At 35.3% G+C, this 25510-nt stretch overlaps 6 protein-coding genes across 6 annotated transcripts; 5 read left to right on the top strand and 1 right to left on the bottom strand.

Moving 5' to 3' along the window:
* Nucleotides 1-325: 325 nt before the first annotated feature.
* LOC108860452 (homeobox-leucine zipper protein HDG8) lies at nucleotides 326-4518 on the top strand. Its single transcript, XM_018634331.2, has 10 exons — nucleotides 326-660; nucleotides 741-858; nucleotides 934-1125; nucleotides 1547-1975; nucleotides 2247-2351; nucleotides 2480-2683; nucleotides 2769-2949; nucleotides 3401-3660; nucleotides 3872-3961; nucleotides 4074-4518. The coding sequence occupies exons 1-10, from the start codon at nucleotides 542-544 to the stop codon at nucleotides 4464-4466; spliced, it is 2091 nt and encodes a 696-aa protein (XP_018489833.1). The 5' UTR covers nucleotides 326-541; the 3' UTR covers nucleotides 4467-4518.
* Nucleotides 4519-5046: 528 nt separating this feature from the next.
* LOC130501354 (UTP--glucose-1-phosphate uridylyltransferase 2) lies at nucleotides 5047-9544 on the top strand. The gene is made up of 20 exons (XM_056996256.1): nucleotides 5047-5223; nucleotides 5316-5363; nucleotides 5543-5634; nucleotides 5752-5842; nucleotides 6145-6205; nucleotides 6282-6359; nucleotides 6438-6488; nucleotides 6590-6663; nucleotides 6932-7004; nucleotides 7097-7154; nucleotides 7274-7386; nucleotides 7631-7663; nucleotides 7947-7999; nucleotides 8076-8151; nucleotides 8238-8294; nucleotides 8397-8480; nucleotides 8577-8675; nucleotides 8781-8885; nucleotides 8995-9066; nucleotides 9280-9544. The coding sequence occupies exons 1-20, from the start codon at nucleotides 5159-5161 to the stop codon at nucleotides 9304-9306; spliced, it is 1410 nt and encodes a 469-aa protein (XP_056852236.1). The 5' UTR covers nucleotides 5047-5158; the 3' UTR covers nucleotides 9307-9544.
* Nucleotides 9545-12235: 2691 nt separating this feature from the next.
* Nucleotides 12236-13335, top strand: LOC130501356 (uncharacterized). Its single transcript, XM_056996259.1, has 3 exons — nucleotides 12236-12444; nucleotides 12695-12953; nucleotides 13045-13335. Exons 1-3 carry the CDS (start codon nucleotides 12236-12238, stop codon nucleotides 13333-13335), a joined length of 759 nt encoding a protein of 252 aa, XP_056852239.1.
* A 3174-nt stretch (nucleotides 13336-16509) lies between these two features.
* Nucleotides 16510-18013, top strand: LOC130501352 (uncharacterized). The gene is made up of 4 exons (XM_056996255.1): nucleotides 16510-16751; nucleotides 16888-17099; nucleotides 17332-17590; nucleotides 17668-18013. The coding sequence occupies exons 1-4, from the start codon at nucleotides 16512-16514 to the stop codon at nucleotides 17956-17958; spliced, it is 1002 nt and encodes a 333-aa protein (XP_056852235.1). The 5' UTR covers nucleotides 16510-16511; the 3' UTR covers nucleotides 17959-18013.
* A 1657-nt stretch (nucleotides 18014-19670) lies between these two features.
* On the top strand, nucleotides 19671-21279 carry LOC108863430 (expansin-A13). The gene is made up of 2 exons (XM_018637851.2): nucleotides 19671-20263; nucleotides 20830-21279. The coding sequence occupies exons 1-2, from the start codon at nucleotides 19782-19784 to the stop codon at nucleotides 21140-21142; spliced, it is 795 nt and encodes a 264-aa protein (XP_018493353.1). The 5' UTR covers nucleotides 19671-19781; the 3' UTR covers nucleotides 21143-21279.
* On the bottom strand, nucleotides 21212-22853 carry LOC130501355 (protein ALTERED XYLOGLUCAN 9-like). Its single transcript, XM_056996257.1, has one exon. The coding sequence runs from the start codon at nucleotides 22591-22593 to the stop codon at nucleotides 21508-21510; it is 1086 nt and encodes a 361-aa protein (XP_056852237.1). The 5' UTR covers nucleotides 22594-22853; the 3' UTR covers nucleotides 21212-21507.
* Between the last annotated feature and the right edge of the window lie 2657 nt (nucleotides 22854-25510).

The following is a 25510-nucleotide window of genomic DNA, read 5'->3' as shown; positions in this document are numbered from 1 at the left end:
CATATTTTTAACTTTTCATTCAATTTTTAAAATTGTACGGATTGAATGTCCAATTTAACATGTAAGAATTTCGCATATCCGAATACCAAATATCTCGATAGTTACAAATCATATCAGATTGAATAATTGATTGTTCGGATGAAACATATTGGATAACACAAATACAGACAAAAATCTGGATTTTTGAATGCTTCCATATATATATATTATTGGTTCACCTCGGAACATTGTACACAAGAAAAACACTATAGTATATATCTCTAATACATATCTGAATATAAGAAATTTTAAAAATACCTTTTTTTAGTACCCATTCTAATAGTAAGACATATTTGAATTGAAGAAATTTAAGAAATACCTTTTTAGTATCCACTCTAATATTAATATCTATATTTCCCTTTTATTTCCATGTTATGTACTTCATGTATATTTTTTCATAAGCGTTGGACTACCTTTTCCATATAAATGCTCTCTAATTAACCAAAAAAAAAACACAGCATTGTTACGGACGCAAATCCACTTCTCCTTTGTGAAGAACAAAATGGATTATGATGGTGATGGAAGTCCAGACAACGAACAGTATACTTCAATGAACCTCATGTCAAAAGAGAAAAAGATTTATCATCGTCACTCTCCTCAACAGATTCAGAAACTAGAAGCGTAAATCTACTTATCAATCTTCATTAGTTTTGATTTTTTTTGACTTTTTAATCACTGATTTTTATTTTTTTTTAATGAAGTTATTTCGAAGAATGTCCTCATCCAAACGAATCACAAAGACAAAAGTTATGCAATGAGTTGAACCTCGAGATAGACCAAGTCAAATTTTGGTTCCAGAACAAAAGAACTCAAAGCAAAGTAAACCATCTTAGCAAATCCTTTATATTCGATCTTAAACTATTTTTTTTATTAATACATTTCAATTGGCTATAGGCTCAAGATGAGAGAAATTCAAACATATGTCTTCGTGCTGAAAATGAAAGGATCCGATGTGAGAATGCTGCGATGAAGGAGGCTTTAAAAAATGTGACTTGTCCGCCTTGTGGTGGTCCTCTTTTTGGTAGTGATGAACGCGAACATAATGTCCATAAGCTGCGTTCAGAGAAGGTTCTCCTCAAAGCGGAGGTAATCATTCGATTTCATTTCTCTAAACCAACACATATATCAATATTAGAATTTTGTGATATTTTTGTTTGATCCATCATCATATTATTCATGCTGATTTATGAAATAAAATGGTGTCTATCTCTATTCGAAAATGATGATAACATAACTTAAAAATTAGATACTAGTATGTTGAATATGATTACACGTATTAGATTAGTAGTAAACTATTGGTTATATGATGTATATATTTATTTATGTATCAACGATTGTTCAATATAATGATTTTCTAAATTCTACTTATTAGCGAGAAAATGTATTTTCATAAAACAAAGTAGACCATTATAATAGTTAAAGATTGAAGTAATATATCATGAAAATGCCATTTTTTTGTTTCTAACTGATAATCCGTACTAATACATATATATTTTTTAAAAATTAGTGTGACAACATGAAGGCAGCCGTGAACAATTATCAACAAATCATGTTGGACTCGCTCACTTCTGTTCAAAGGCAGCAAACCTTTGAAACTCTGACCTCATACGGAATGAATCCATACAATCCCTTCAACCAACCTAGCTCCTCAGAATCTCATACCATCCAACCACAACTACTATCCCAAATGGATATACCGCAACTGTCTGAAACTGCGGCGATTGCGGTTGAAGAGCTTAAGCAGTTATTTACAGATGATGCTCTTTGGGTTATGTCGTCTATCGATGGAACATATATGATTGATCAAGAGAGCTATGAGAAGTTCTCTCAGTCAATCAAACATTTGAGGAACTTAAGTGCTCGCGTCGAGTCTTCTAAAGATGTCACAGTGGTTCCTATAGAGGCAACACGCTTGATTGAAATGTTCTTAGATACGGTATGTATTCAATTATGCAAAATAAATACTAGGATTATATTAATTAGTTGAAAATTAACTGCCGCATTTGCATATCATATCTGTTTTCAATATGACTTCTCAAACTTTATATTGTACATATTTGTCTATATCAATTAGAAAACCATTTTAACCGGACATTTCTTCTTCTTTTTGCAATTTTCACATAGTTTAAATATGTTTTGGAAAAAAATGTTTCCCCCTAGTGGTGGACGTATTATAGACAACTGTGATTTGGACATTTTTATTGTAGGATAAATGGAAAATGCTTTTTCCAACGATCGTGAACAACGCCACGACGATTCGTACGCTCGGATCCGAGCTTTCGACAAAAGAAAACTGCAATGTCTTGCAAGTGGTAAGAAGTATTTTCACTGTGGAACTTAAAACATTATCAATCAAATTAGTTATGTTATCTAACATTGTCCTACTATAAAATCTGATTGGATCTTAATATATGTGATATATTTTTCTGGATGCTTATAGATATCGGAGCAGCTACACATATTGTCGCCATTAGTGCCACCAAGGGAGTTTATGATCGTTAGATGCTGCCAACAAATCAGTGACGGGCTCTGGATTATTGCTGATGTGTCACACAACATCGTTAACTCTGACCGAGTCAGTCCATCTTGTTATAAACGTCCTTCTGGTTGTCTCATCCGAGCCTTGTCCAATGCTAAGACTCAGGTGTCAATTGCCTCGATCGATCTCAACATGCAATCCGTATAAATGTATACATTATATATCTTATTTGATGTTATTAAAATATCAGGTAACGTGGATAGAGCATGTGGAAGTGGACCATACACCCGATACACATCGGATGTATCGAGAGCTTGCAAGTGGCAGTTCAGGCTATGGAGCTAGGCGTTGGATCGTCACCCTTGAGAGAATGTGTGAGAGAATGGCTCTCTCATCCATCCCAATCATGCCGCCTACTGACTGGAGTGAAAGTATGTTTCATGTATTCTTAAATTTACTAATATATATATATATATTTTCTTCCTTATATATAATCAATATTTGTGATACTGGAAAAAAATCTAACATTTTTTTCAAAGAAATTTTGACTTAACATTATAATGTAGATAATTTGTAGTATTTTAATTCCTCTTTTTTTTTTAAACAATTTTAATTCTTTTCTACATTATAATCCTAGCTAGGAAATGCAGCTGTACTGTCTGAAACTATATGCTTACATGAGGTAATAGGTCAGGAGGTTGCATACCTAAATTCTTGCATTAGTCATTTAAGTTTGGTTGTAGCATATATACTTAATCTCTTTAATACATATGTTATTCGCTAAAAGATGAAAGATAAAGACAGTAACTGGACCTTTAGTCAAAAAAACTTAAATATTTAGTGACATTAGTTCTTAGCGATAAATATATAATGTTTTGGCAGCTATACCGACAGTGGAAGGAAGAAAGAGTGTGATGAAAATAGGGGAAAGAATGTTGAAGATCTTCAACGAAATGCTGATCATGTCCGGGAAAGTTGAGTTCCCGCAGCAATCAAAATGTGGAGTCAGAATTTCGATCCGGATGAACATGGAAGCTGGTCAACCTCCCGGTTTAGTTGCCAGTGCTGCATCTTGTCTCTCAATCTCTCGCACTCCTTTGCAAGTCTTCAACTGCCTGAGAAGCAACAGCATCCGTCACAAGGTTTTCTTTCCTTTACCTGCATGCGTTATATCGACACATATATAGTATATACGAGTACGATGATGGACCATTAGTGAACGTAATATCTAGTAGATTAGTATTATATGCTATTATCCCAAAAATAAACATAGATACTGAAGGTTTAATTCTAACTCACATGTTTGTCTTGAGTCACGTCTTAATACAACAAACCACGTTTGCATGCAAACAGTGGGACGCTCTTTGCCATGAAAACGTAATCACTGAGACCGCTCACATTGCCACCGGATCAAGTGAAACAAACTACATCAACCTACTCCAGGTACATACAATTCCTGAACTGTCTCTTAATATATAAATAAATTAATCTTTGGTTGTTATATACATAACTCATCTAATAATCTTGACTTGTATTTGATTATATACAATACCAGCATACACTAGCCGGGGATATTGGAAAAAATATGGAACAAGAACCAGACAAGAAGATGATGCTGCTGCAAGAGTGTTACATGGACGCATTAGGAGGTATGATAGTGTACGCTCCTCTCGACATGGCTCTAATGAGCATTGCTGCCTCTGGGAAAGTCGACCCTTTGAAAATTCCAATCCTTCCTTCTGGCTTCACCATCTCAAGCGACAACAGCGGAGGATCCATGGCGAGTGAGAACGGTGGAACTGTACTCACGTTGGCTTTTCAGATCCTTATTACTGATAAAAACAGTAAGATCAAAAATGTGACGGAGAATTCAGTGGACAGTGTGAGTAGATTGATCAGTAAAACTGTTCAACGCATCAAGAGCTTGTTCAATTGTCCTCCTGAGTGAGTGAGAGAATATTCTCTAGAGGATTCTTTTTTGTTCTTTTTTTTTCTTTTGGTTTTGAGAGAATATACTCTTTTGTTTTTATTTATGCTTTTGTCTGAGATATTTTTATTTAATGGTGGATTTTGGATGATTTCTATTGCTTATGAGATTTTTCAAGGACATGATTTTTATGGATTTTTAAGTATTTTTTATTGTTTGGGCCTTTTGGTTGGTTATAATAATTTTCCCATAAAATGTTTAAAACTCAGAAATAAAACATTTTTTGTACAGTTAACTCAATTTTTAAAACTCAGTAATTTTGTAAAATTCTCTGTTTAGTCAAAATAATAGAAGAATTTTTTTTGGAGTAATATGAAAGTCTAAAAAAAGCAAGAATAATATTTGTTACATTAGTAAAACAAAAAAAACATCTAAAAAAACTAGTGAAAAAGCTAGAGAAATGGAAATAAAGTTGACGGTAGAGAAAAAAAACGTAGAAACCGGAGGGACATGCAAATAAACACGTGTATATTTGTAATTGGTCAAGAGAAGAAAATGTGTATATATATATTTGCGGTAATGACACGCATCGTCACTTCATCACACTACTCCTCCCAAACTCCCAATTCGCATATATACACACTCAATCTCTGCGTTCCAATCTCCATCATCATCATCTACAATCTTCTCAAGCTCTAAATCGATAATCGACGATGGCAGCCACCACCGAGAATCTCCCCCAGCTCAAATCCGCCGTCGATGGCCTTACTGAAATGAGGTTCGCCTTCAGATTTGATTTTTTTTTAATTATAGCTTCTGAAAATCGTAGATCTGACGTTTCGGTGATTTATTTCGATTGATCTGTTTTAGTGAGAACGAGAGGAGTGGATTCATCAACCTCGTTTCACGCTACCTCAGGTTTGTCTTTCAAACTTTGCGATTGTGGATGTGTGATGATGATCGAAACGTTAGCTAGTTCGGATCTTATCGGCTTTAGTTTCTGTATTTGAAAATCCGATCGGATCTTGATTTTAGATATATGTGTTAACTTGTAGACGAGTAGACTAATTAGTTTCTCTGTGACTTGAATATGGAAGCGGTGAGGCACAGCACATTGAGTGGAGTAAGATCCAGACACCTACTGATGAGATCGTTGTACCTTACGAGAAAATGGCTCCCGTCTCTGAAGGTATATATATATATATATATATATACCATTCGTCTTCACTGATACTGATCTGTTTTAGAAGTTTATTTTTATTTTTTACTTTTGTAAAACGATTTATATGTTTTACAAATGATGTAGATGTTTCCGAGACCAAGAATCTGTTGGACAAACTTGTTGTCTTAAAGCTTAATGGAGGTCTTGGGACAACCATGGGATGCACTGGCCCTAAGTAAGCTCAACTTCACTTGCGTAGTTGCTCTTGTTTCTTTTAGATTTCAATCACTGTTGAATATGATTTTTTTTTGTGCTTTAGAGATCTATTGGCCATGTTGTCCTGCTCTTTAATCTCTCTCTGGTTGTCTGTTCTTATGTTTTACAGTATAAGTCATTGCTAGTGGATGTTACATTCATATTGAAGCTTGTGAACAATCTCTTGTGAAATTTTGGCATATTAGTCTGTAGTAGTGGTTCCATGATTTTTAGGAAGTAATTAATTATATTTTGCTTTTTTTCTTTTTCTTTTCTGTCCAGGTCGGTTATCGAAGTTCGTGATGGTTTGACATTTCTAGATCTGATTGTTATCCAGATTGAGGTTCTTCATTTTCTTTATCACTCTGTTATGCTATTTCTTTCATGTTTCCTAACCTTAATGTATCGCTCACGCACAGAATCTCAACAACAAGTATGGCTGCAAGGTCCCATTGGTTCTCATGAACTCGTTTAACACACATGATGACACACAAAAGGTACTTCCTATTTCACTCTTCTTTCACTATCTAAATTTATGTTGTTCTTTTAGGCTGACTGTTTTCGTCTGTATTCAGATTGTGGAGAAGTACACCAACTCTAATGTTGACATCCACACATTTAACCAGGTTTGTGGTGTGGATGCATATATAATTAGTACATAAAATTGTCTATATTGATAAAACTGCCGTCGGATCTGCAACTAATACTGTTTACTTGGATTTTCTAGAGCAAATATCCCCGTGTTGTCGCTGATGAGTTTGTGCCATGGCCCAGCAAGGGAAAGACCGACAAGGATGGCTGGTATGGTTTCGTTTTGTTATACTTGTATCCATTTCATATCAGTTTCTTTGGTTGGCCTTCTTGTGCTTCATTTTCAGTCAAGTTTTTCAATCGCATTAAAAGTGTTAAAACGTATCACTTATCAAATCACATTCGATCGTCTTACTCTTATGCTAGCTGGAATTGTTTGATTACTGAAATCATCATGCCTTGTGCTCTCTGAGATCATCCATTATTGTGATTTTATAATAAGTTTCAGATCGCCTACTAATGATTTATCTTTGTGAAGGTATCCTCCCGGTCATGGTGATGTATTCCCATCCCTCATGAACAGTGGAAAGCTCGATGCTTTCTTATCCCAGGTTCATTCTTTGATGCAGTCCACTACTGTTTTCCCCATCATTTAAGATTGGTGTAGATCTTTATTGAATGTTTTGTTTTTTGGCTCTCGCAGGGTAAAGAATATGTGTTTGTTGCCAATTCAGACAACTTGGGTGCCATCGTTGACTTAAGTACGTCATACTTTGTAGTTTGTTTGTTCGTTCTTGTTTACACATAGTTTTATATTAGTTAATCAGAAAGTCCTATACTAACTGTCTTGCTTGCCTCGTACTTGGTCTAATTGCTGCAGAAATATTGAAGCACTTGATCCAGAACAAGAATGAGTATTGTATGGAGGTTACACCCAAAACATTAGCTGATGTGAAGGGAGGAACTCTCATCTCCTATGAAGGCAAAGTTCAGGTAAGTTCTTAGTTGTTTCATTTCTTGTTCAGGATGTATCATGTACCTTTTCTTATGCATCCTTAAACTTCTAATCCGATTCGGCTTTTACCTGTTGTTGATTTTTTTTACTATGTAGATGCATTTTTACTTCAAAAAATTGTATGTTGCATCTCATGATCTTACTGCTAAAACTTTCTTGTGCTACTAAAGAACTAACTGGTTTTCTTGACCTCTAACCTTTGTTTTTCCTGTTTTATCCCAGCTTTTGGAGATTGCTCAGGTTCCTGATGAACATGTAAGTCCATACTTTTTTTTTTTTCTTCCTGTCACCCTTCGGATTTCAGTTTTTGAAAAGACTTGTATGAACTCTTGTAGCATATTAATTAGATATGTGGGAAAAATCGGTAAAACGAGCTTGCTTTTCAAAATAATGTGTCCGAAACTCCTTTAAAACCCTTTCTCCCTCTCTCCATTAGATTGTTCTTATGAAAGGGAACTTTAGCCTGCTATTGGTGCATTCTTTCTGCTTGCATGTATCACCTGTTTAAAAGAGTTACTGTGTTTGATCTTTGTGGTAGGTCAATGAGTTCAAATCAATTGAGAAGTTCAAGATATTCAACACAAACAACTTGTAAGTAAATCATGTCCTTAAACTTCCAATAAATATGTAAAGTTTCTTTGCAGACTTTAACTCTGTAAATTTACAGATGGGTTAACTTGAAGGCCATCAAAAAGCTCGTGGAAGCTGATGCACTTAAAATGGAGATCATTCCTAACCCAAAGGTGCATGCCTGGCCTATTTCGTAGTTTTTATTTTTTTTCAATTTTCATGATTGTATAACTGAGAAAAATACTGATATTCTATTCAGGAAGTCGATGGAGTGAAAGTTCTTCAACTGGAAACTGCAGCTGGTGCTGCAATAAGGGTAATACTAATACGCATGTCCTGGTTGCACAAATTTGAAATATTTTTATATTGTTATAACTCTTTTTCTTTTGTTGTGTGATTTTCTTATGTCTTGAAACAGTTCTTTGACAATGCTATCGGTGTTAATGTACCTCGCTCACGGTTCTTGCCAGTGAAGGCAACTTCAGACTTGCTGCTCGTCCAGGTAAACACTTTTATACCACATTTTAAAGTCAAACAGTGTAACAGAGACACCTTCTGAAACAATTGAGTAATGACCAAATTTTTCATCCTTCTGCAGTCTGATCTCTACACCCTAGTTGATGGCTTTGTCACCCGAAACAGTGCTAGAACTAACCCCTCAAACCCATCAGTTGAATTGGGACCCGAATTCAAGAAGGTAAAAGGAAACATAATTATTCTCTTGGCAAGTCCTGTTTGTTTCTCTAAACATTAACTGTCTCATAAAGCCTCACGTTGTGTATTGATATCTTTTTTTAAACAGGTGGCTAATTTCTTGAGCCGGTTCAAGTCCATCCCTAGTATTGTCGAGCTCGACAGCCTTAAGGTGTCTGGTGATGTCTATTTTGGCTCTTCCGTTGTTCTCAAGGTATATATATATAATTGTAAAAATCAGTCTACAATCCATAACATAATCGCTCCTCTCGTCTGCTGCTTAACAAAAATATACCAAAATTGGTTCCTTTTGGTTATTGAAGGGCAAGGTGACTGTAACCGCTAAATCTGGGACAAAGGTGGAAATCCCCAATGGTGCTGTGATCGAGAACAAGGTAACCTAACGAACTGACTATTGTTAAATGTTATATTAGTGTTTAATCCGGTTCCGAGATTGGTTTTTAATTGTTTGGTTGGTGATATTTAGCCTATAGGGAACCGAATATTTTGGTTTCAGTTCTGGAGTACTTACTAGTCTTTGATTAGATTTAGAAATAAGTGAAACTGAATCACCAAAATTTATTTTCGGTTTGATTGTTCTTTTGCAGGACATCAATGGTCCGGAGGACCTCTGAATAAGAAGAATCCGAAGTCTTCTTCCCTTTCTCATGGAAGCCACATCTTGTTCTTCGGTATCAAAAGAGTCAACCAGATCGTTTGTGAAAGAATAATAAATGCTTTTTGCAGTTTAGCAAAGTCTTTTCCACCATGGACTTTCATTACTTCTACTTTTTAAATTCTCCCGAACATAATTACAATCAAGTTTGAGTGTATTCTGGTTCTTTCTACAAGTCATTTTTGTTTTCTTTCTGATTCTGCTTATTTAATTCCACACTCATGCTCTTGATTGAATTAAAAAGTGATTAAAATTTAATGTTTTAAAAATTTACATTTGCTTAACCAATAGTAAGATAAATAAATTATTTATTAAATTAAAATATTTAACAATTAATATTAACACTAAATAGCTATAAATTACATTGAAATCTTAAAAATAATATTCTTTGTGTAATAAGAATAGAATGTCATGATGAACTCTTTGTAACATTTTATAAATTCAAAATAATCAGTCAAGTATGTAATATGCGCATCATGAATGCAAATGTATACAGAAATTTAAAATTTACATCCTTAAACCTCATACAATGTATCTATCTTATTAAAACAGAAACATTCCGTTGGACCTAACATTTATTTTGTAAGTTTTTAAATTAAATACACTTTTATAGTTTATAGTTAAACATACATTAAATCACTAATGTTCATTTCTTTATACTACTATCTATGTTTCCAAACAATATACTTATTTTTTATACTACTATCAATGTTTCCAAAACAATATACTTATTTCTTTATACTACTATCAATGTTTCCAAACAATATATTTTTATATTACTATCAATGTTTCCAAATAATACAATAATTAATCTTAGTTATTTTATATCTATCATTTTCTCTTAAAATTTTTGTAAAAACGTCATAATTTCATAAATTACAAAATAGTGAACTTTAAAATTTCGATTATTAGATTGCAAATTATGAAACTATTACAATTTAAATCTAATTAGATTACATATCGGTCATCCATCAGTTCAATCGGTTAGTCTCGGGTTTTAGTGATTTTTTAGTATGAATATTTTAAAAAACATGAATTGAATTGCCAGATCTCCGGATTAACCAGTATAATCACAATCGGGTTGATTTTAAAAATACTGATTTAAATGTAAAAATATTTTAAATACACACTCTTTAAAAATTACCAAAATATTTGTTAAATTATTAGTGAAATTTTTCATCGTAAAATATTCCGCGCTTCAAAAGCGCGGGTCAAAATCTAGTATATCTTATGACATTTAGAAACAAATCCTCTTTTTTTTTGGTCTAGTAGGCTACTGGTCAAAGAGTCATTTGATATGTCAAATTTTGTTTTTCAGGCATATACAAAGTTGTAGATAAATGTCAATTATATTGTCGGCAAAAGGAACACCAATTGTATCCATACACATACATTCATGTACCCGTTCTTAGCCCATGTACAATGGTTATTCAACACTCTTCACTTCATCTTTTAATATTTTATATCATTTTTTTTCCAACTCATCGCTAAACATATATTCAACTCATATTCACTACAATGATTTTGTTGAATAAAACATTTTATTTTACTAATTAATAATTATTTTTATCTCCAAATTAGATAAACTTAGTATCTATATTAAAAATGATAAATTTTCATATAAGAAATAAAAATAAATATATAATTTATAATAAAATTATTAACTTTAAATAACTAAGAGAATATGAAAATATCAAAAAATTTAAAATGTGATATGTGTCGTCGATAGTCTTCACTTTCTTCTTATTAAACATATTGAATTTTTTCAACACCAATTAAGCCACATCATCAAATTTTATTTTTCAATACCTCTATTATAATGATTCAACTGTTAATCTTTTATTCAACAGTTGAACTTTTTTGTTCAACTGTTGAATCTTTTTGTTCAACATCTACATTGTATGTTGTCTATAGTCTAAGTTGTAATGTAACAAAACACATAAATTACATTTAATAATAATAAATTGCTTTTTTGTTTCTTAAATATTTTTTTTTGAGAAATTCTTTTGATGCTTTTCTATGACCTAAGTGCATGCGCTTAGTTAGATATTAGCTATGTATCATGCTGATTAATATATTTATGCTAAATAATATTTGATCATTATTTATGAAGATAAATCTTATTTCTTTTTTTTTTTGATAAAGATAATATCTTTCTTTCCTTTCTGTTCAAATCTAAAAGCGCGTAAGTTGCATTTCCTTAGAATTTGTTTAATTTGTTGCCTTTGACTCATTGTCAGTATATAAAGTATCGGGTCGCTGACGATTTCATATTATATAGGCATCTCTCAAATCAACAGGTCACGCATATATCATTTTTAAGTTTTCCTTCATTTCCCTGAAGAACTTTTATTAATTTTTTGGGAACTTACAATATGATGAAGATTGATCACCATGCTAGTGCCATATGATGTTCTAAAAATGAAACTATCAGTGTATCAATATTATGTTCTAAGCATCTAATTAAAGTATTATAATCTTCCTTTCTTTTGTAACACAGGTAAAGCAATGTTGCTTCTAGTTCTCGTTGTCGGTTTAATATGCTATCATGTCTACAAATCCATAAAACCACCGCCACCAATTCCGCTGCCGGAGAATGTTTCTGAGATATGTCCAAGAGTTAAGCTCAATGATGGGAGATATTTAGCCTACAGAGAATTAGGGTTTCCCAAAAATAAAGCCAAAAATAAAATAATCATCGTCCATGGTTTTGGGCGTTCCAAGTTAGTAGATTTAAAAATCACACAGGTATGTACTTGTACCAGAGAATAAATTAGTGATTTACATATTCAAATAAGGAGATCATGATGATATAAAAATTGTGTGTTTTTGATGATTTTCTTATATCATAATACAATCCTCATATGGGTCTTAATGGCTTCTAGGAAATGATTGAGGAATTCGAGGTATACTTCTTGCTCTTCGATAGAGCTGGATATGGAGAAAGCGATGCTCATCCATCACGAACAGTAAAAACGGATACATACGACATCGAAGAACTCGCCGACAAATTGCAAATTGGTCCAAAGTTCCATGTCTTAGGAATGTCACTCGGGGCTTATCCAGTTTACGGCTGTCTCAAATACATTCCTCATAGGTATGTATAGCGTACATTATATATCATCAGTCTCTTAAAAGTAATATCTAAAACTATATTTATCGAAAGTAAAACTACGTACCTATGTTATATATATGTGAGTTTACATAAATACTAACCGCCATAATTATTTATTTTGTATTAATTATAAGACATGACTAGAAATCTAGAATATGTTGGATTCATAAACTTAAAAACGTAGACACTCGAGATTATATAATTTATACTAATGTGAATTCTCTAACAATAGGTTAAGTGGAGCAACGTTGGTGGCTCCATTACTGAATTTTTGGTGGAGTCGTATGCCTCAAACCCTATTGAGTGCAGCGCTCAAGAAATTACCAATTCAGAACCAATGGACATTTCGAGTTGCACACTACCTTCCGTGGTTGCTATATTGGTGGTTGACACAGAAATGGTTTTCACCGCTTAGTCCAAATCCCAGAGAAACTATGACCGAGCGCGACATAGAACTCGCGGACAAGGACACAAAAAACTCTTATATTAAGGTAAGCATGTATAGATTGATTACTAAATTATATTATAAGTTTGTGTAGTTATAGATTCATCATATGTAGCTATCACTTTTATGTGTTCCAGGAATCCGCTCTACGACAAGGCGAATATGTGAGCACGCACCGAGACATCATTGCGGCTTTCGAGAATTGGGAGTTTGATCCAACCGAATTGCTAAATCCGTTTTCAGATGGTAACGAAGGGTCGGTTCACATGTGGTGTGCACTCGAAGACAAACAAATTTGGCGTGAGGCTTTAATCTATATATGTGATAAGCTGCCATGGATAAAGCTTCATCAAGTCCCAGAAGCTGGACATCTTATGATCCATGAGAAGCAGCATTTTGAAGATATTATCAAAACCGCTTGTAGTTGAATGGTAAAACCCTCAATAGTTTATCATGAATCGATCAGACAAAATATCCAGTATGTTTGATATGCCATAAATTTTTATTAAATAAAAGTGAATTGGTGCATTTCTAGTGAAGCTCTTATACTACATAAGTACTAACAATTCAAGCCAAAAACATTAAGCTTGTCCAACCGAATTCAGCTATTTAAACAACACAAAGTTTGCAAAACGCTGGTGAAGCCAATCTGACATAAATCGATCACAAGTCAATGAGAGGCCAATAAAAGTACTGATAACAGAAGTTTTATATGTGAGCCAGAAGAAATATTAAAACCGTCTTCGATATACAAAAGATGATAGGAAAAACTTTTACTGAAAAGAGGATAGGAAAAAGCAGAAGGAAGTTTTTTTTTTTTTTTTTTTTTTGAACACAAACTTTTTTCATTAAATCAACTTGAAGAACTACAATAACCAGAGGGAATTAAACATCCTCTTAGAAAATAAACATAAGCTACAACAGCAATTAAGATTAAACATGATAAGTCTTCATCAGAAGATGACAGCGAATTCAAGCCAAGGCTTGGATGCGTCGAGGAAGCATGTACGACAAAGTCATACAACTGGGATTTAGTCACCTTATGTTGTGACGTTGAAAACCAACTCTCACCAACGAGAAGAACCGAAGTAGTCTTCTCGTTTGCACCTTCAGATCCCGTACAGACCGCTACGCAAAGTGACAAACCGGTAAGTAAGTTGAAGCAAACTCTCGGTAAAATAGCCGAGGAATCATCTCCTTTCACAGAAAAGAGGCATGGAAATAAGATTCTCTCCTTTGTAGAAGAGGATGATGGTACCGGTAGCAAAGTCGGTGAACCCACCGAACAATTCATCCTTAAACTAGCCAAACTAATCAAACCAATGGGTATTGATTGACTAAGCAAATGACCGCTTTCTTCCTTAGTGGTACTGGGCCAGGCCCACAAACAATTGAAATTTGGCCCATTAACAGCCAGTCTGGCTGGAGAAACTCTAGATCCGGGATGGGAGGCGGAGCTGGAACGGAGAGTGCGTGCGGCAACGTGAAGGAACACTTCGTCGGTGGCGCAAGATGGAGGAGAGAAGGCTGTGATGATTGGAGTGTTGGGGGTTGAGCAACCACCGAGAAGAGAAACGGAACCCCGTTTATAACTCGAAGATGATGCACTGCGGTGGCCTGGGATGCTCTTTATGGCTGAGTTTTGAGCTTTATCCTGCTCAGATCCGGAACATCCCACGGAGGACCTCTCAGATCTGGAGCGCATGTGAAGACTGGGCTCAGAGAAGGGAAGGAGGTGAAAGGTGAACCGTGTACAGCTTTTCCGGGAGACCCCGGTTAACGATGCAGTTCCAGTGGTCTTGAAAACCGGAGCAGAGACCACGGAGATCTTCTCCAGTTTCGACGACACCAGATCTAAAGAAACTGATTGAGTAAGTGCGAAGCAAGAAACAAGACGAGAGCTTTGACTTGGAGCGAGAGAACCCATGAGAAAGATGTAGCAGATCTCCCGACGCCGGCGACCAGAGGCCTTGCCGGCGTCAAGAAGCAGCGGCGGGGACGTTGTCTCGATTATTGAACCAGAGAGAAAAAAGATGTTTTTACTGTGTTTTTTTACTCTGTTTTTATAAGCAGAAGGAAGTTATACAAACTTTTTTGTAAGTATATCAATGCTTTAGTATGTATGAACTCCAACACTCTCCTCTCCACGAGGTGTAGTCTTTTAGGACATTTCTAACTTCATTCTATTTTTCATTCGAAAATAGAGTTTAGAATAAAAAATGTTTTAATGGTACTTTATTTCTCATTTTATAATAGAGTGAAAAATAGATTTACTCCAAATTTTTTTTTTTGTTCATAACTCTATTTTCTATTCTAAAATAGAATAAACTTTTAGAGATGCTCTTAGTCTCTATCTTATGAACCTCAGTAATGCATGGATTGACAAAAAAAAAATCAATGCTTTATGACGGGAGTTGCACAACTGATGAAAAAACAAGATATGAAAAGTAAAGCAAATTAATGACCGGAGTTGCCCAATTGATGAAAAAGTAAATGCGAAAAGACAGCCAAATCCACTGGTAGCTAATGTAAACTACGTTTAAGAGCTTCTACATTAAATTTACCATCAAAATATTATGACACTTTGCAAAGAGGTTTCTTCTGCACAACCTTTAAACAAATAACCCAATGTATTTCATTTTCAATAGTATTTTTTTTTTAAAAGGATAATGATTTTTCTCTTTAATTAGTAGTTGTTTATTAAATCAAAACTAAACAAGTAGATAAGCGATCAATGTTTTTATTTTAAACAGTAAATTTTAAGAATGACTTACTATTTTCCTTCTTAATTACTCTATAATGTTTCATTTTAATTGATGTTTTAAAGTTTTATTTTTATTTCAATTTAAATGATATTTTAAAGTTTTATTTTGTTTCAATTTAAATGATGTTTTAAGATTTATATGAAAAACTTTAATGTTATTTGGTGTTTTGACCACTTATATTTTATTAGATGATTTTTCTTTGTTAAATTAACTTTAGGTAACGTAAAAAAATGAAAAATGTGTAAAAGTTAACAATTGTTGATATGTGTAAAACCTTTAAATACCAACTAAGTTGAAACAGAAGGAATATTAGCTATTTTATTAGTAATAAAAACAAAACTAAAGATGTAATATCCAATTAATGTTTTTCATTTTCTAAAGCAAAATTTAAGAAGGATAATGTTAAATCTTTTTAGTAGCTATTAGTTTACTCTTTTATCCATCCAAAATCTGTAATAAATTCAAAACTATAATTGTGTATACGCAACATAGTTGAGGGAGAGTTACGCAAATATAGACATTTGTAACAAAGAGAAAAGAGTGAAATACATGCGTAACAAAAGAGGTCAGCTTTCCAGCAAAAAAAAAAAAAAAAAATTATAATAGTATTATTTAACTTGTTTGGGCAAGAGATTCCACCACTTCACATTAACTTGCCATCTCATCAGTTCGGATTTCTCTCCCTCTTGGGCTTCTCCTAAAATATCTAAGTATCCACTTAGTTTTATATTTAAAGAAACTCTAATATTTTTTGCAGTTTAATAGGCTATCATATTGTGTTCTAAGCATCTAAGGTACTCATTGCAATGTTTCTTCAAATCATATCTACAGGTCAAACGATGTTGCTTCTAGTTATGGTTGTCGGTTTAATAGGCTATCATGTCTACAAGTCCATTAAACCTCCGCCACCAATTCCGCTGCCGGAGAATGTTTCTGAGATATGTCCAAGAGTCAAGCTCAATGATGGGAGATATTTAGCCTACAGAGAATTAGGATTTCCAAAAGATAAAGCCAAAAATAAAATAATCATCGTCCATGGTTATGGAAGTTCCAAGTTAGTAGATTTAAAAATCACGCAGGTATTTGTAATACTAAAGAATAAATTAGTGATTTACATATTCAAATAAGGAGATCATGATGATATAAAAATTGTGTGTTTTTGATGATTTTCTTATATCATAATACAATCCTCATATGGGTCATAATGGCTTCTAGGAAATGATTGAGGAATTCGAGGTATACTTCTTGCTCTTCGATAGAGCTGGATATGGAGAAAGCGATGCTCATCCATCACGAACAGTAAAAACGGATACATACGACATCGAAGAACTCGCCGACAAATTGCAAATTGGTCCAAAGTTTCATGTCTTAGGAATGTCACTCGGGGCTTATCCAGTTTACGGCTGTCTCAAATACATTCCTCATAGGTATGTATATCGTACATTATATATCATCAGTCTCTTAAAAGTAATATCTAAAACTATATTTATCGAAAGTAAAACTATACTGTTATCTTATATATATGGTTTACATAAATACTAACGGCCATAATTATTTTTTTGTATTAGTTATAAGACATGACTAGAATATGCTGAATTTATAAAATTAGACACTCGAGAATTATACGATATGTAGTAATGTGAATTTCTATAACACTAGATTAAGTGGAGCAACGTTAGTGGCTCCATTACTGAATTTTTGGTGGAGTCGTATGCCTCAAAGCCTATTGACTGCAGCGCTCAAGAAATTACCAATTGAGAACCAATGGACATTTAGAGTTGCACACTACCTTCCGTGGTTGCTATATTGGTGGTTGACGCAGAAATGGTTTTCACCGTTTAGTCAGAATCCCCTAACAACGATGACCGAACGCGACATAGAACTCGCGGATAAGCACACAAAACACTCTTATATCAAGGTAAGCATGTATCGACTAATTGATTAATTATAAAAGTTTGTGTAGTTTTATATTCATTATGTATCTATGTGTTCCAGGAATCCGCTCTACGACAAGGCGAATACGTGAGCATGCAACGAGACATCATTGCGTCTTTCGAAAATTGGGAGTTTGATCCAACCGAATTGCTCAATCCGTTTTCAGATGGTAACGAAGGGTCGATTCACATGTGGTGTGCACTCGAAGACAAACAAATTTTGCGTGAGGCTTTACTCTATATATGTGATAAGCTGCCATGGATAAAGCTTCATCAAGTCCCAGAAGCTGGACATCTTATTATCCATGAGAAGCAGCATTTTGAAGATATTATCAAAACCGCTTGTAGTTGAATGAAAAAGAAAAACCTCTATAGTTTTTCTTATATCGATTTGATAAAATATCCAGTATGTTTGATATGACATGTATACTTTTGTTAAATAAAAGTGAACTGATCTACTTCTAGTGAAGATCTCATACTACATAAGTAACAATCCAAGCGAAAAAACATTAGGCTTGTCCACCCAAATTCAGGTACTGTTTTCTTCTTAATTAGTATTTCATATGTTTCAAAAATAATGTCATTTTATAATTTCAATACAATTTATATATATTTTAAGCTTAATACAATTAAAAATATTTTGATCTTATAAATAATTTTATTTATTTCAAAGTGTAATTTAAAAAAAACATAAACATATTTCAATTATTTTTTAATATGTGTAAAATATCAAAATAACACTTTTTGTTGAGAGAATAGCTATTTTGTTAGTAATGAATACAAAACTAAAGATGCGATATGAATTAATGTTTTTCATTTTCTAAATCAAAATTTCAGAAGGATAATGTAAATCTTTTTAGTAGCTATCATCAATTCACTCTTTATTAATCCAAAATCCGTAATAATAATTTGAAAACTGAAAATGTGGATACGCGACATACATGTGTAGGTAACAAAAGAGAAAAGAATGAGATACGCGTGTAACAAAAGACATTTGTTAACTAAGAGAAAAGAGTGAAATACATGTTTATCAAAAGAGGTCAGCTTGCCAGCAAAAGAAAAAAAATTCTAAAGTACTATTTAGGTTGATGTTTGGGCAAGAGATTCTACTGCTTCACGTTATTGCCACGTTAACTTGCCATCTACTAGTCATCACGTTGGTTTTCTTTCCCTCTCGGACCTCTCCTGTTAACTTTTCGTATTTTTTAGAGGTAAATCTAAGTATTATCTTCTTTCAGTTTCAGTCATCACGTTGTTTTTCTTTCTGTTTGTATTGTTTATCTTGCTTCTTTTGGTTCGCGAACTGGTGTGGACTCGATAACAAAGGGTCAGTTCAATGTTTCGTGAAATTTGTCTAATCATCTAAGGTACTCATTGCTAATTTCAAAGTCATGATCAACCTATTTTTGAAAGAAAAAAAAGCACTCATGAAAGCTATATTTATATAGGAGTCTGCTTTACGGCAAGGTGAATATGTGAGCACACAACGAGACATCATCGCAGGCTATGGGTGATCCAACCAAACTGAGCGATCCGTTCTCGGATAATAACAAAGGGTCAGTGTTCATCTATGGTGTGGACTCGAAGATAGACAAATTTCCACCTGCAAATTTCACGAGATGTTTTACTCTATATACGTGATAAGCTGCCATGGATAAAGTTCCATGAGGTTCCCAATGGCGGACATTATATTATCTATGAGAAACGAGACTTCGAAGCTATTATCAAAGCTGCTTGTAGTCAATGACGAATATGCAAGGAAAATAACAAAACTGGACAAAGTTGGTATGTTATGAATATATAGTAAAAATGTAATCCTAAAGTTCATGTATGTATAATTTTGTTCATGTAATAACTAACTTTACGCGATTCGAACTGAAAAAAATGGCTCATATAATAATATTAAATTATTAGAAAATTGAAAAACAGAAAAGTTTTTGTTCTGACACAACTTGAAAGATCTAGTTGACCGATAAACTATTAACATCAAACATGTCTACATCTGGATGTGATTTGAGCTTAACCTTCTCTCGATTGAGGGTAATACAGTCATTTCAACAAACCGACAAACGGGTAAAAGCAAAACGTTTTCCACTAAAAGAGTAAAGACAACAGAAAAACAGAGAACCAAACTCACTTCGCACTCCACACTTTCTATCTAAACTCTCGCCGGAGATGCAACTCTTTCTCCTCCTTCTCCTCACCGCACTATCTCCACAAGCGACTTCCCACTACTCATCCTCAACCTCAACCTCATCTCCATCTTCTCCTTCCTCCGCCTCAGAATGGCGTCCCGCGCGCGCCACCTACTACGCCGCCACGAATCCTAGAGACGAGGTGGGCGGTGCGTGCGGATACGGAGATCTCGTCAAATCTGGATACGGTATGGCCACGGTTGGTCTGAGCGAGACTCTGTTCGAGCGCGGTCAGATCTGCGGCGCCTGTTTCGAGCTCAGATGTGTCGATGATCTACGCTGGTGTATCCCTGGGACTTCCATCATCCTCACCGCCACGAACTTCTGCGCTCCTAATTACGGGTTTGATCCAGACGGTGGTGGTCACTGTAACCCTCCGAACAAACACTTCGTTTTGCCGATCGAAGCGTTTGAGAAGATCGCTATTTGGAAAGCTGGCAACATGCCCGTCCAGTATCGAAGGTGCGTTTCATCGAAATCTCAACGTCATTCGCGTTTCTAATTAGAAATGCGTTTGCGGTAGTGGGAACGCAGTTCTGTCTTTTTGGCCTCTTTTTAATTTGAATTTTTTTTTAAACAATTCATTCAAGCAATGATGAGATGCGTTTGCCTTTTTCTTCGACATCTCTGTGCTTTATGTGAGCTGAGTTTGCCCTACATGCTGTCTTGAACTAGCAAAATTACTGTATTATCCCTGACCGTTGATCGTTTCTAGCTTAATTAAACAGAGTAGACTAGTGCGTAAGAAGATTCAACTATGATATATAAATGTGGTTTGGATTAGTTGTATATTGTAACAAAGCTGTAGAGCATCTGCATGTCATGTGTAGTGTGATAGGCCTGCTCACATTTAAATTGCTAGGAAGAAGAATGGGAATCAATGATAGAATGAAACTGATTGCTTATTGAAACCAGGCAATCACTAATTTTCCGGTTAATTATTATGATTCATTGGTTTGTGGAGTGTTTTGTGACTGCTAAGAGTTTACAGATCATGTAACCATTGTGGCTGGTTTTTGCCAAAACAGGATAAACTGTAGAAGGGAAGGGAGCATCAGGTTTACAGTAGATGGTGGAGGCATTTTCGTTTCGGTTCTGATCACCAATGTTGCGGGTTCCGGCGATATATCCGCTGTGAAGATCAAAGGGTCGAGAACCGGGTGGTTACCAATGGGTCGTAACTGGGGACAGAACTGGCATATCAACGCTGATCTCAAGAACCAAGCTCTCTCGTTTGAAGTGACTTCTAGTGACAAATCAACAGTCACAGCTTACAACGTCGCTCCTAGAAACTGGGATTACGGACAAACCTTCGAAGGCAAACAATTCGAGACTCCGTAAGACACAGAGGATGTCTCGTGATTCTTTTTTGTTACTGGTGATGAATTTTTTGATGGTCTAAGAAGAGTAGTGATCACACAAACATCACTATTGTATCTATTTTGTTGTTTACATTATTACTCTCAAATGCTTAAAGCAATGGGTTACCAAAAAACCATAAAAAGAGTGCATTATAAAAAAACCTATAGCCAAGAATGTAAAAGTTCACTTAGATCATTTAGACCAAAAAGGATCATCGTGTGTTGTAAAAAAAAATAACTCCTATGAACACATCCCATTTCTCCCTACAAAGAAAACTCCAAACAATTAAAAAAAAAAAGAAAAGAAAAAAAAACCTGTATCATCATCAATCATAGACCTCTCTCTCATAAGGTTTGATGAGATTCGATAAGCAACGCGTTAAGCATTACATGAACAGCAGCATCATACACCGCAGAGTCATAATGCATCCCATCGAGCGTACACTGCGGTCCACAGTTCCAAGTAAAAGACTGCACATCAAGCAAGATAAGCGGACCTCCCATCTGACGCAAGATCTTACTCTCCCCTAACGTCCTATCATACTCATGCCACACCGTATCGCTCATCTTCTCCTTCTTCTCCTCACTATTCAACATACCATTAATCAAAACCGGCATCCCTATCCAAAACATATGCATCGACCTCCCCGAAACCGACCCGCCTTTCGTCGTCACAGGCACTAAAGACTCCACGTGACTCCTCAGCTCCTTCAACCTAAACCCGAAATCAGAAGCGTTGTTGACGTGGAGCATATGCCACAACCCGCTTCCCATAATCACCACGTCCGGGAACTTGCTCCTCTTCTTGTAAGACACGACGAGATCGTCGAGATCTTTCTCGTAAGGAGCCCAAACGAAGTCCAGCTTCATCCCAATCTCCTTAACCACGACGCTGTAATCGCTATGCCTCTTGAAAAGCTCCTCTCTAACCGAACCCATAGCTTCGGAGCCCGAACCTAAAACAAGATTCAACAAAGACAACGCCACGAACCTCGCCTGCGAGTCCCCAGCCACAACAACCCAAGATCCGTTCAGCAGCTCGGAGACATCGAACTTATCAAGCTTCTGAAACTCGCAGCTCAGAACCTTCCTCGATTTCACCCAATCCCAACTCAAGTTCGAGCTCGAGCCGTTGCTGCTGCTGCTGCTGGTGGTGTTCTTAGGTCTCGGCTTGACGTCCCAGACGATCTGGTTCACCTCGTTGATGCACGAGACGCGGTGGTCGTAGACGACGACGGAGGAGACGGAGGCGACGATGTCGGAGACGGAAGGGAAGTAAGGGGTGAGGTGGACGCAGACGGCGAGGGAGATGAAGAGAGCGCCGCTGAAGAAGAGCATCTTGTGTCTGCTTAGGTGCCAGCCGGCCATAGCCATGGGGACGAAGAGGACGAAACAAGCTGCTAACACTCCGAAGTGAATCGCTCCTAGCATCTGTCTTCTTCTTCTTCGATCGAAGGAGGTTTCAGACACATCTGAGATTAGATCTTTTAGATCATCATAAAGTATAGATTTTTTTCGAATTTTTTTTTCTGTGATTAAAAAAGATAGGGGGAGGGGCTACGCGTTTTAGGTTTGGTGGAGAGATTCAATCAGGAATTGAAAATAGAATTGAAGGCAAAGATGAAAGCTTGGTGAAATTGAAAGGAACAGAACAACCGTAGGTTTCTTCTTTCTTTCTTTCTTTTTTTTTTTTTTAAGTTTCCATTTTTGTAAGATCTCGGACATTGTTCAGCTCATCTTAGCCGTGAGATTAGAGATGATTCTAACGTGCGCAATGCGCTTGATCTCACGTGATCGCTTTATAACGTTCTGAAATGACGATAGAGCCCCTGAGCCTAATTGGTTCAAAATTATTAGATCTCTTAATAAGCTTCAGGGCCTTTGCAGCACTAGCCCAAAATGTTTTTTGACATGTATTTGGTAGATTTGTGCATTGCAATCTTTGGGCCTATTTAGTTAGCTTTAAAGAGTCCTAAAGTTTAAACAAATTTGGTGAAAATAATGCTAGCCCATGTGATTATGTGCATTTGTACTGTGAGCATGGCCCATATTAGCTGGCCTGATTATCAATATATTTTCGAAAACTCTCCTTTTTTTTTCAATATTTTAAAAAACTTTATATATGAGTATATGTTAAGTCAACAAGTTGGAATGTAAAAAAGACAATGTTTTAAAATTCTTGCAGGACACTGAACCGGATAGATTATCTTCGGAGTCATTGGATCATCAGATCAATCGCGGTTGAGTTACTTGCCTAATACACCAATTGAGTTATTTAAGCTATGATTATCGCGGTTTTTAACAGAGTTTCTTAAGGATCGATTGTGGAGAGATTTTTGCACTGTTTGTGTGGATCTCACCAAAATTATAAAAACTAGTGACAAAAACAACAAAATAAAGATCGATTGTAGAGGAATTTTTGCAATATTTGCAGACTACACCAACACGTGACGACCGGCGATTGGTTCACTTTTTAATTATTTTTTTTAACCAGACAAAAAGAAAAGAAAATTTAAGAAATCCATAAGGGGTTATAGGGTTAATGATGCTCTTACTATGGTTTTATGTTTGCTTTTTAGCTTATACATATACACAATTAATATCTGTCCATAACACCTTTCACTACTTTTTGTTCTTACAAGTCTAAGAGATATCGTAAATCTCATAATAGTTTTTCAATCCCTTTTACGTTATTTCATTTTATGATTTTTCTCGTTCTGTTGTGTTACAAATCGATTAGAGGGCTAGAACTAATATATTTCTAATATGGTTTTATAGAGATGTGTGTGAACGTCATGAAGAAAGAAGTAAAGAACCTAAAAGTGGATTCATGGAAGGGAAATGTGTCAAGAGGGGTATGTGTACACATTATATTTGTATATTTTAATATATGTTTATGTATAGATTTAAGATACATGCGTATGTACATGTATATATGACGACACAGAGAAAGACAATTTTTTTTTTTGGTCAAACATAGAAAGACAATATGGAATTGGAATAAGGAAAGAAAAAGATTATGACGATGATAAGAAAGGACGAGAAGTTATTCTCCTTGGTTGGCCCATCAATAGCTTCCAAGGATTTATTCACGTGTTCACAACTGATGGACCCACATGATCATATTTCATACACGCTGTTTAGTCTTCTTCGTTTTATTTATCTATAAATTGAGTCTCATCATATGTCAAATCTAGATAGATTAATGGTGGATCGACCAATAAATTTTACTTCCTTCGTTTTAGTGCGAGCCATGTATAAACTATGATGTATATATGAATTGCGTCAAAAAAATGTATATATGAAGCTGATGAGCTAATTATATAGAAGATGAAACTGATATGTATTTTTTTTTAATGTTCAACACTGATATGTACTTTATAAATGAGAAAATGAAAAAGTAAGAACTCAAATAACATGTAAACACTATCTAGTTCTAAAATAAGGTCTACGATAGTAGATCGGTGGCAATGAGAAGGAAAAGAGACAGTTATTTCAGTTAGAAGTGCCGCCAAAGACCAAAGAAAGAAAGATTGATTGCGACAGTTTTGGGGTAATCCAATATTCGATCTACATGCAGCCAATAGAGTTCTGACACGTGTAAATATATATTCCAGACCGACAACTCTTGGAGAAGCATGGGATAAACCTTTTTTTTTTTTGAGAAGCATGGGATAATTGAGGAAGCAACTTGATGAAAGAAACACCGTTTTGTATTTAGTTCGGTTTAATCAAATTTTGTCGGTTCTAGAATTTTTCAAGTTGAAATAAATCATAGTTAGTTCGGTTTGGATTGGTTTCGGTTTGGTTTATTTGATTCGATTTGCATTTCGGTTCGGTTTAATCAAATTTTTATAAATTTATTTGTAAAATCATGTTGTAATACATAAATATATGGTTTTTTTTAACATCCAGCAGTGGGATTTTCTCCTTCTCTCTCTAGAAATCACTCTCCCTTCTCTCTAGAGAACAGCCTCCGCGACTTGTGTCTCCGGCCGGCGGGTTTGGCTCCCCTAGCCACCGCCGGTCCGGCAAAAAGCTTTTCTTTTTCCGGTTTGTTTTCTTTCGGCTTTAGGTGCGGTTTGAATAGATATCAATCCATTTTTTCTCTGCTCCCGGCCATGCATCATCCTCTCCGATGGTGATCCGGCGTTTGTTTTCTGGGACCGTACCGTCTCCACTGTGGTAGTGGTCGCCAGCTTTCGACTCCCGTGGAAGTGATTGGGCTGTGTACAAGGTGGTTTCGTTGTGGTGTTTGGTGGCCGAATTCGGGAGAGCTCTTGGCGAAGGGGAGGGAAGCTCCTTGAAGATCAGACCTTTTGTGGAGACTCCGCTTCCTTTACCTCTG

This window comes from Raphanus sativus, unplaced genomic scaffold, assembly GCF_000801105.2.
Source record: "Raphanus sativus cultivar WK10039 unplaced genomic scaffold, ASM80110v3 Scaffold0172, whole genome shotgun sequence".
Classification (NCBI taxonomy): domain Eukaryota; kingdom Viridiplantae; phylum Streptophyta; class Magnoliopsida; order Brassicales; family Brassicaceae; genus Raphanus; species Raphanus sativus.
This window is presented reverse-complemented; position numbering and strand designations above follow the sequence as displayed.

What these genes read in the sequence shown, in the direction of transcription:
- LOC130501356 (XM_056996259.1), top strand. Translation starts at nt 12,236, where the DNA reads ATGATTGAGGAATTCGAGGTATACTTCTTGCTCTTCGATAGAGCTGGA. An exon ending in CTCAAATACATTCCTCATAG is followed by an intron (nt 12,445 to 12,694) that starts GTATGTATAGCG and finishes CTCTAACAATAG; the next exon opens with GTTAAGTGGAGCAACGTTGG. An exon ending in CAAAAAACTCTTATATTAAG is followed by an intron (nt 12,954 to 13,044) that starts GTAAGCATGTAT and finishes TATGTGTTCCAG; the next exon opens with GAATCCGCTCTACGACAAGG.
- LOC130501352 (XM_056996255.1), top strand. Translation starts at nt 16,512, where the DNA reads ATGTTGCTTCTAGTTATGGTTGTCGGTTTAATAGGCTATCATGTCTAC. An exon ending in TAGATTTAAAAATCACGCAG is followed by an intron (nt 16,752 to 16,887) that starts GTATTTGTAATA and finishes AATGGCTTCTAG; the next exon opens with GAAATGATTGAGGAATTCGA. An exon ending in CTCAAATACATTCCTCATAG is followed by an intron (nt 17,100 to 17,331) that starts GTATGTATATCG and finishes CTATAACACTAG; the next exon opens with ATTAAGTGGAGCAACGTTAG.
- LOC108860452 (XM_018634331.2), top strand. Translation starts at nt 542, where the DNA reads ATGGATTATGATGGTGATGGAAGTCCAGACAACGAACAGTATACTTCA. An exon ending in GCCTACTGACTGGAGTGAAA is followed by an intron (nt 2,950 to 3,400) that starts GTATGTTTCATG and finishes ATGTTTTGGCAG; the next exon opens with CTATACCGACAGTGGAAGGA. An exon ending in ACTACATCAACCTACTCCAG is followed by an intron (nt 3,962 to 4,073) that starts GTACATACAATT and finishes ATACAATACCAG; the next exon opens with CATACACTAGCCGGGGATAT.
- LOC130501354 (XM_056996256.1), top strand. Translation starts at nt 5,159, where the DNA reads ATGGCAGCCACCACCGAGAATCTCCCCCAGCTCAAATCCGCCGTCGAT. An exon ending in CACATGATGACACACAAAAG is followed by an intron (nt 6,360 to 6,437) that starts GTACTTCCTATT and finishes GTCTGTATTCAG; the next exon opens with ATTGTGGAGAAGTACACCAA. An exon ending in CAGACTTGCTGCTCGTCCAG is followed by an intron (nt 8,481 to 8,576) that starts GTAAACACTTTT and finishes ATCCTTCTGCAG; the next exon opens with TCTGATCTCTACACCCTAGT.
- LOC130501355 (XM_056996257.1), bottom strand. Translation starts at nt 22,593, where the DNA reads ATGCTAGGAGCGATTCACTTCGGAGTGTTAGCAGCTTGTTTCGTCCTC.
- LOC108863430 (XM_018637851.2), top strand. Translation starts at nt 19,782, where the DNA reads ATGCAACTCTTTCTCCTCCTTCTCCTCACCGCACTATCTCCACAAGCG. An exon ending in ATGCCCGTCCAGTATCGAAG is followed by an intron (nt 20,264 to 20,829) that starts GTGCGTTTCATC and finishes TTGCCAAAACAG; the next exon opens with GATAAACTGTAGAAGGGAAG.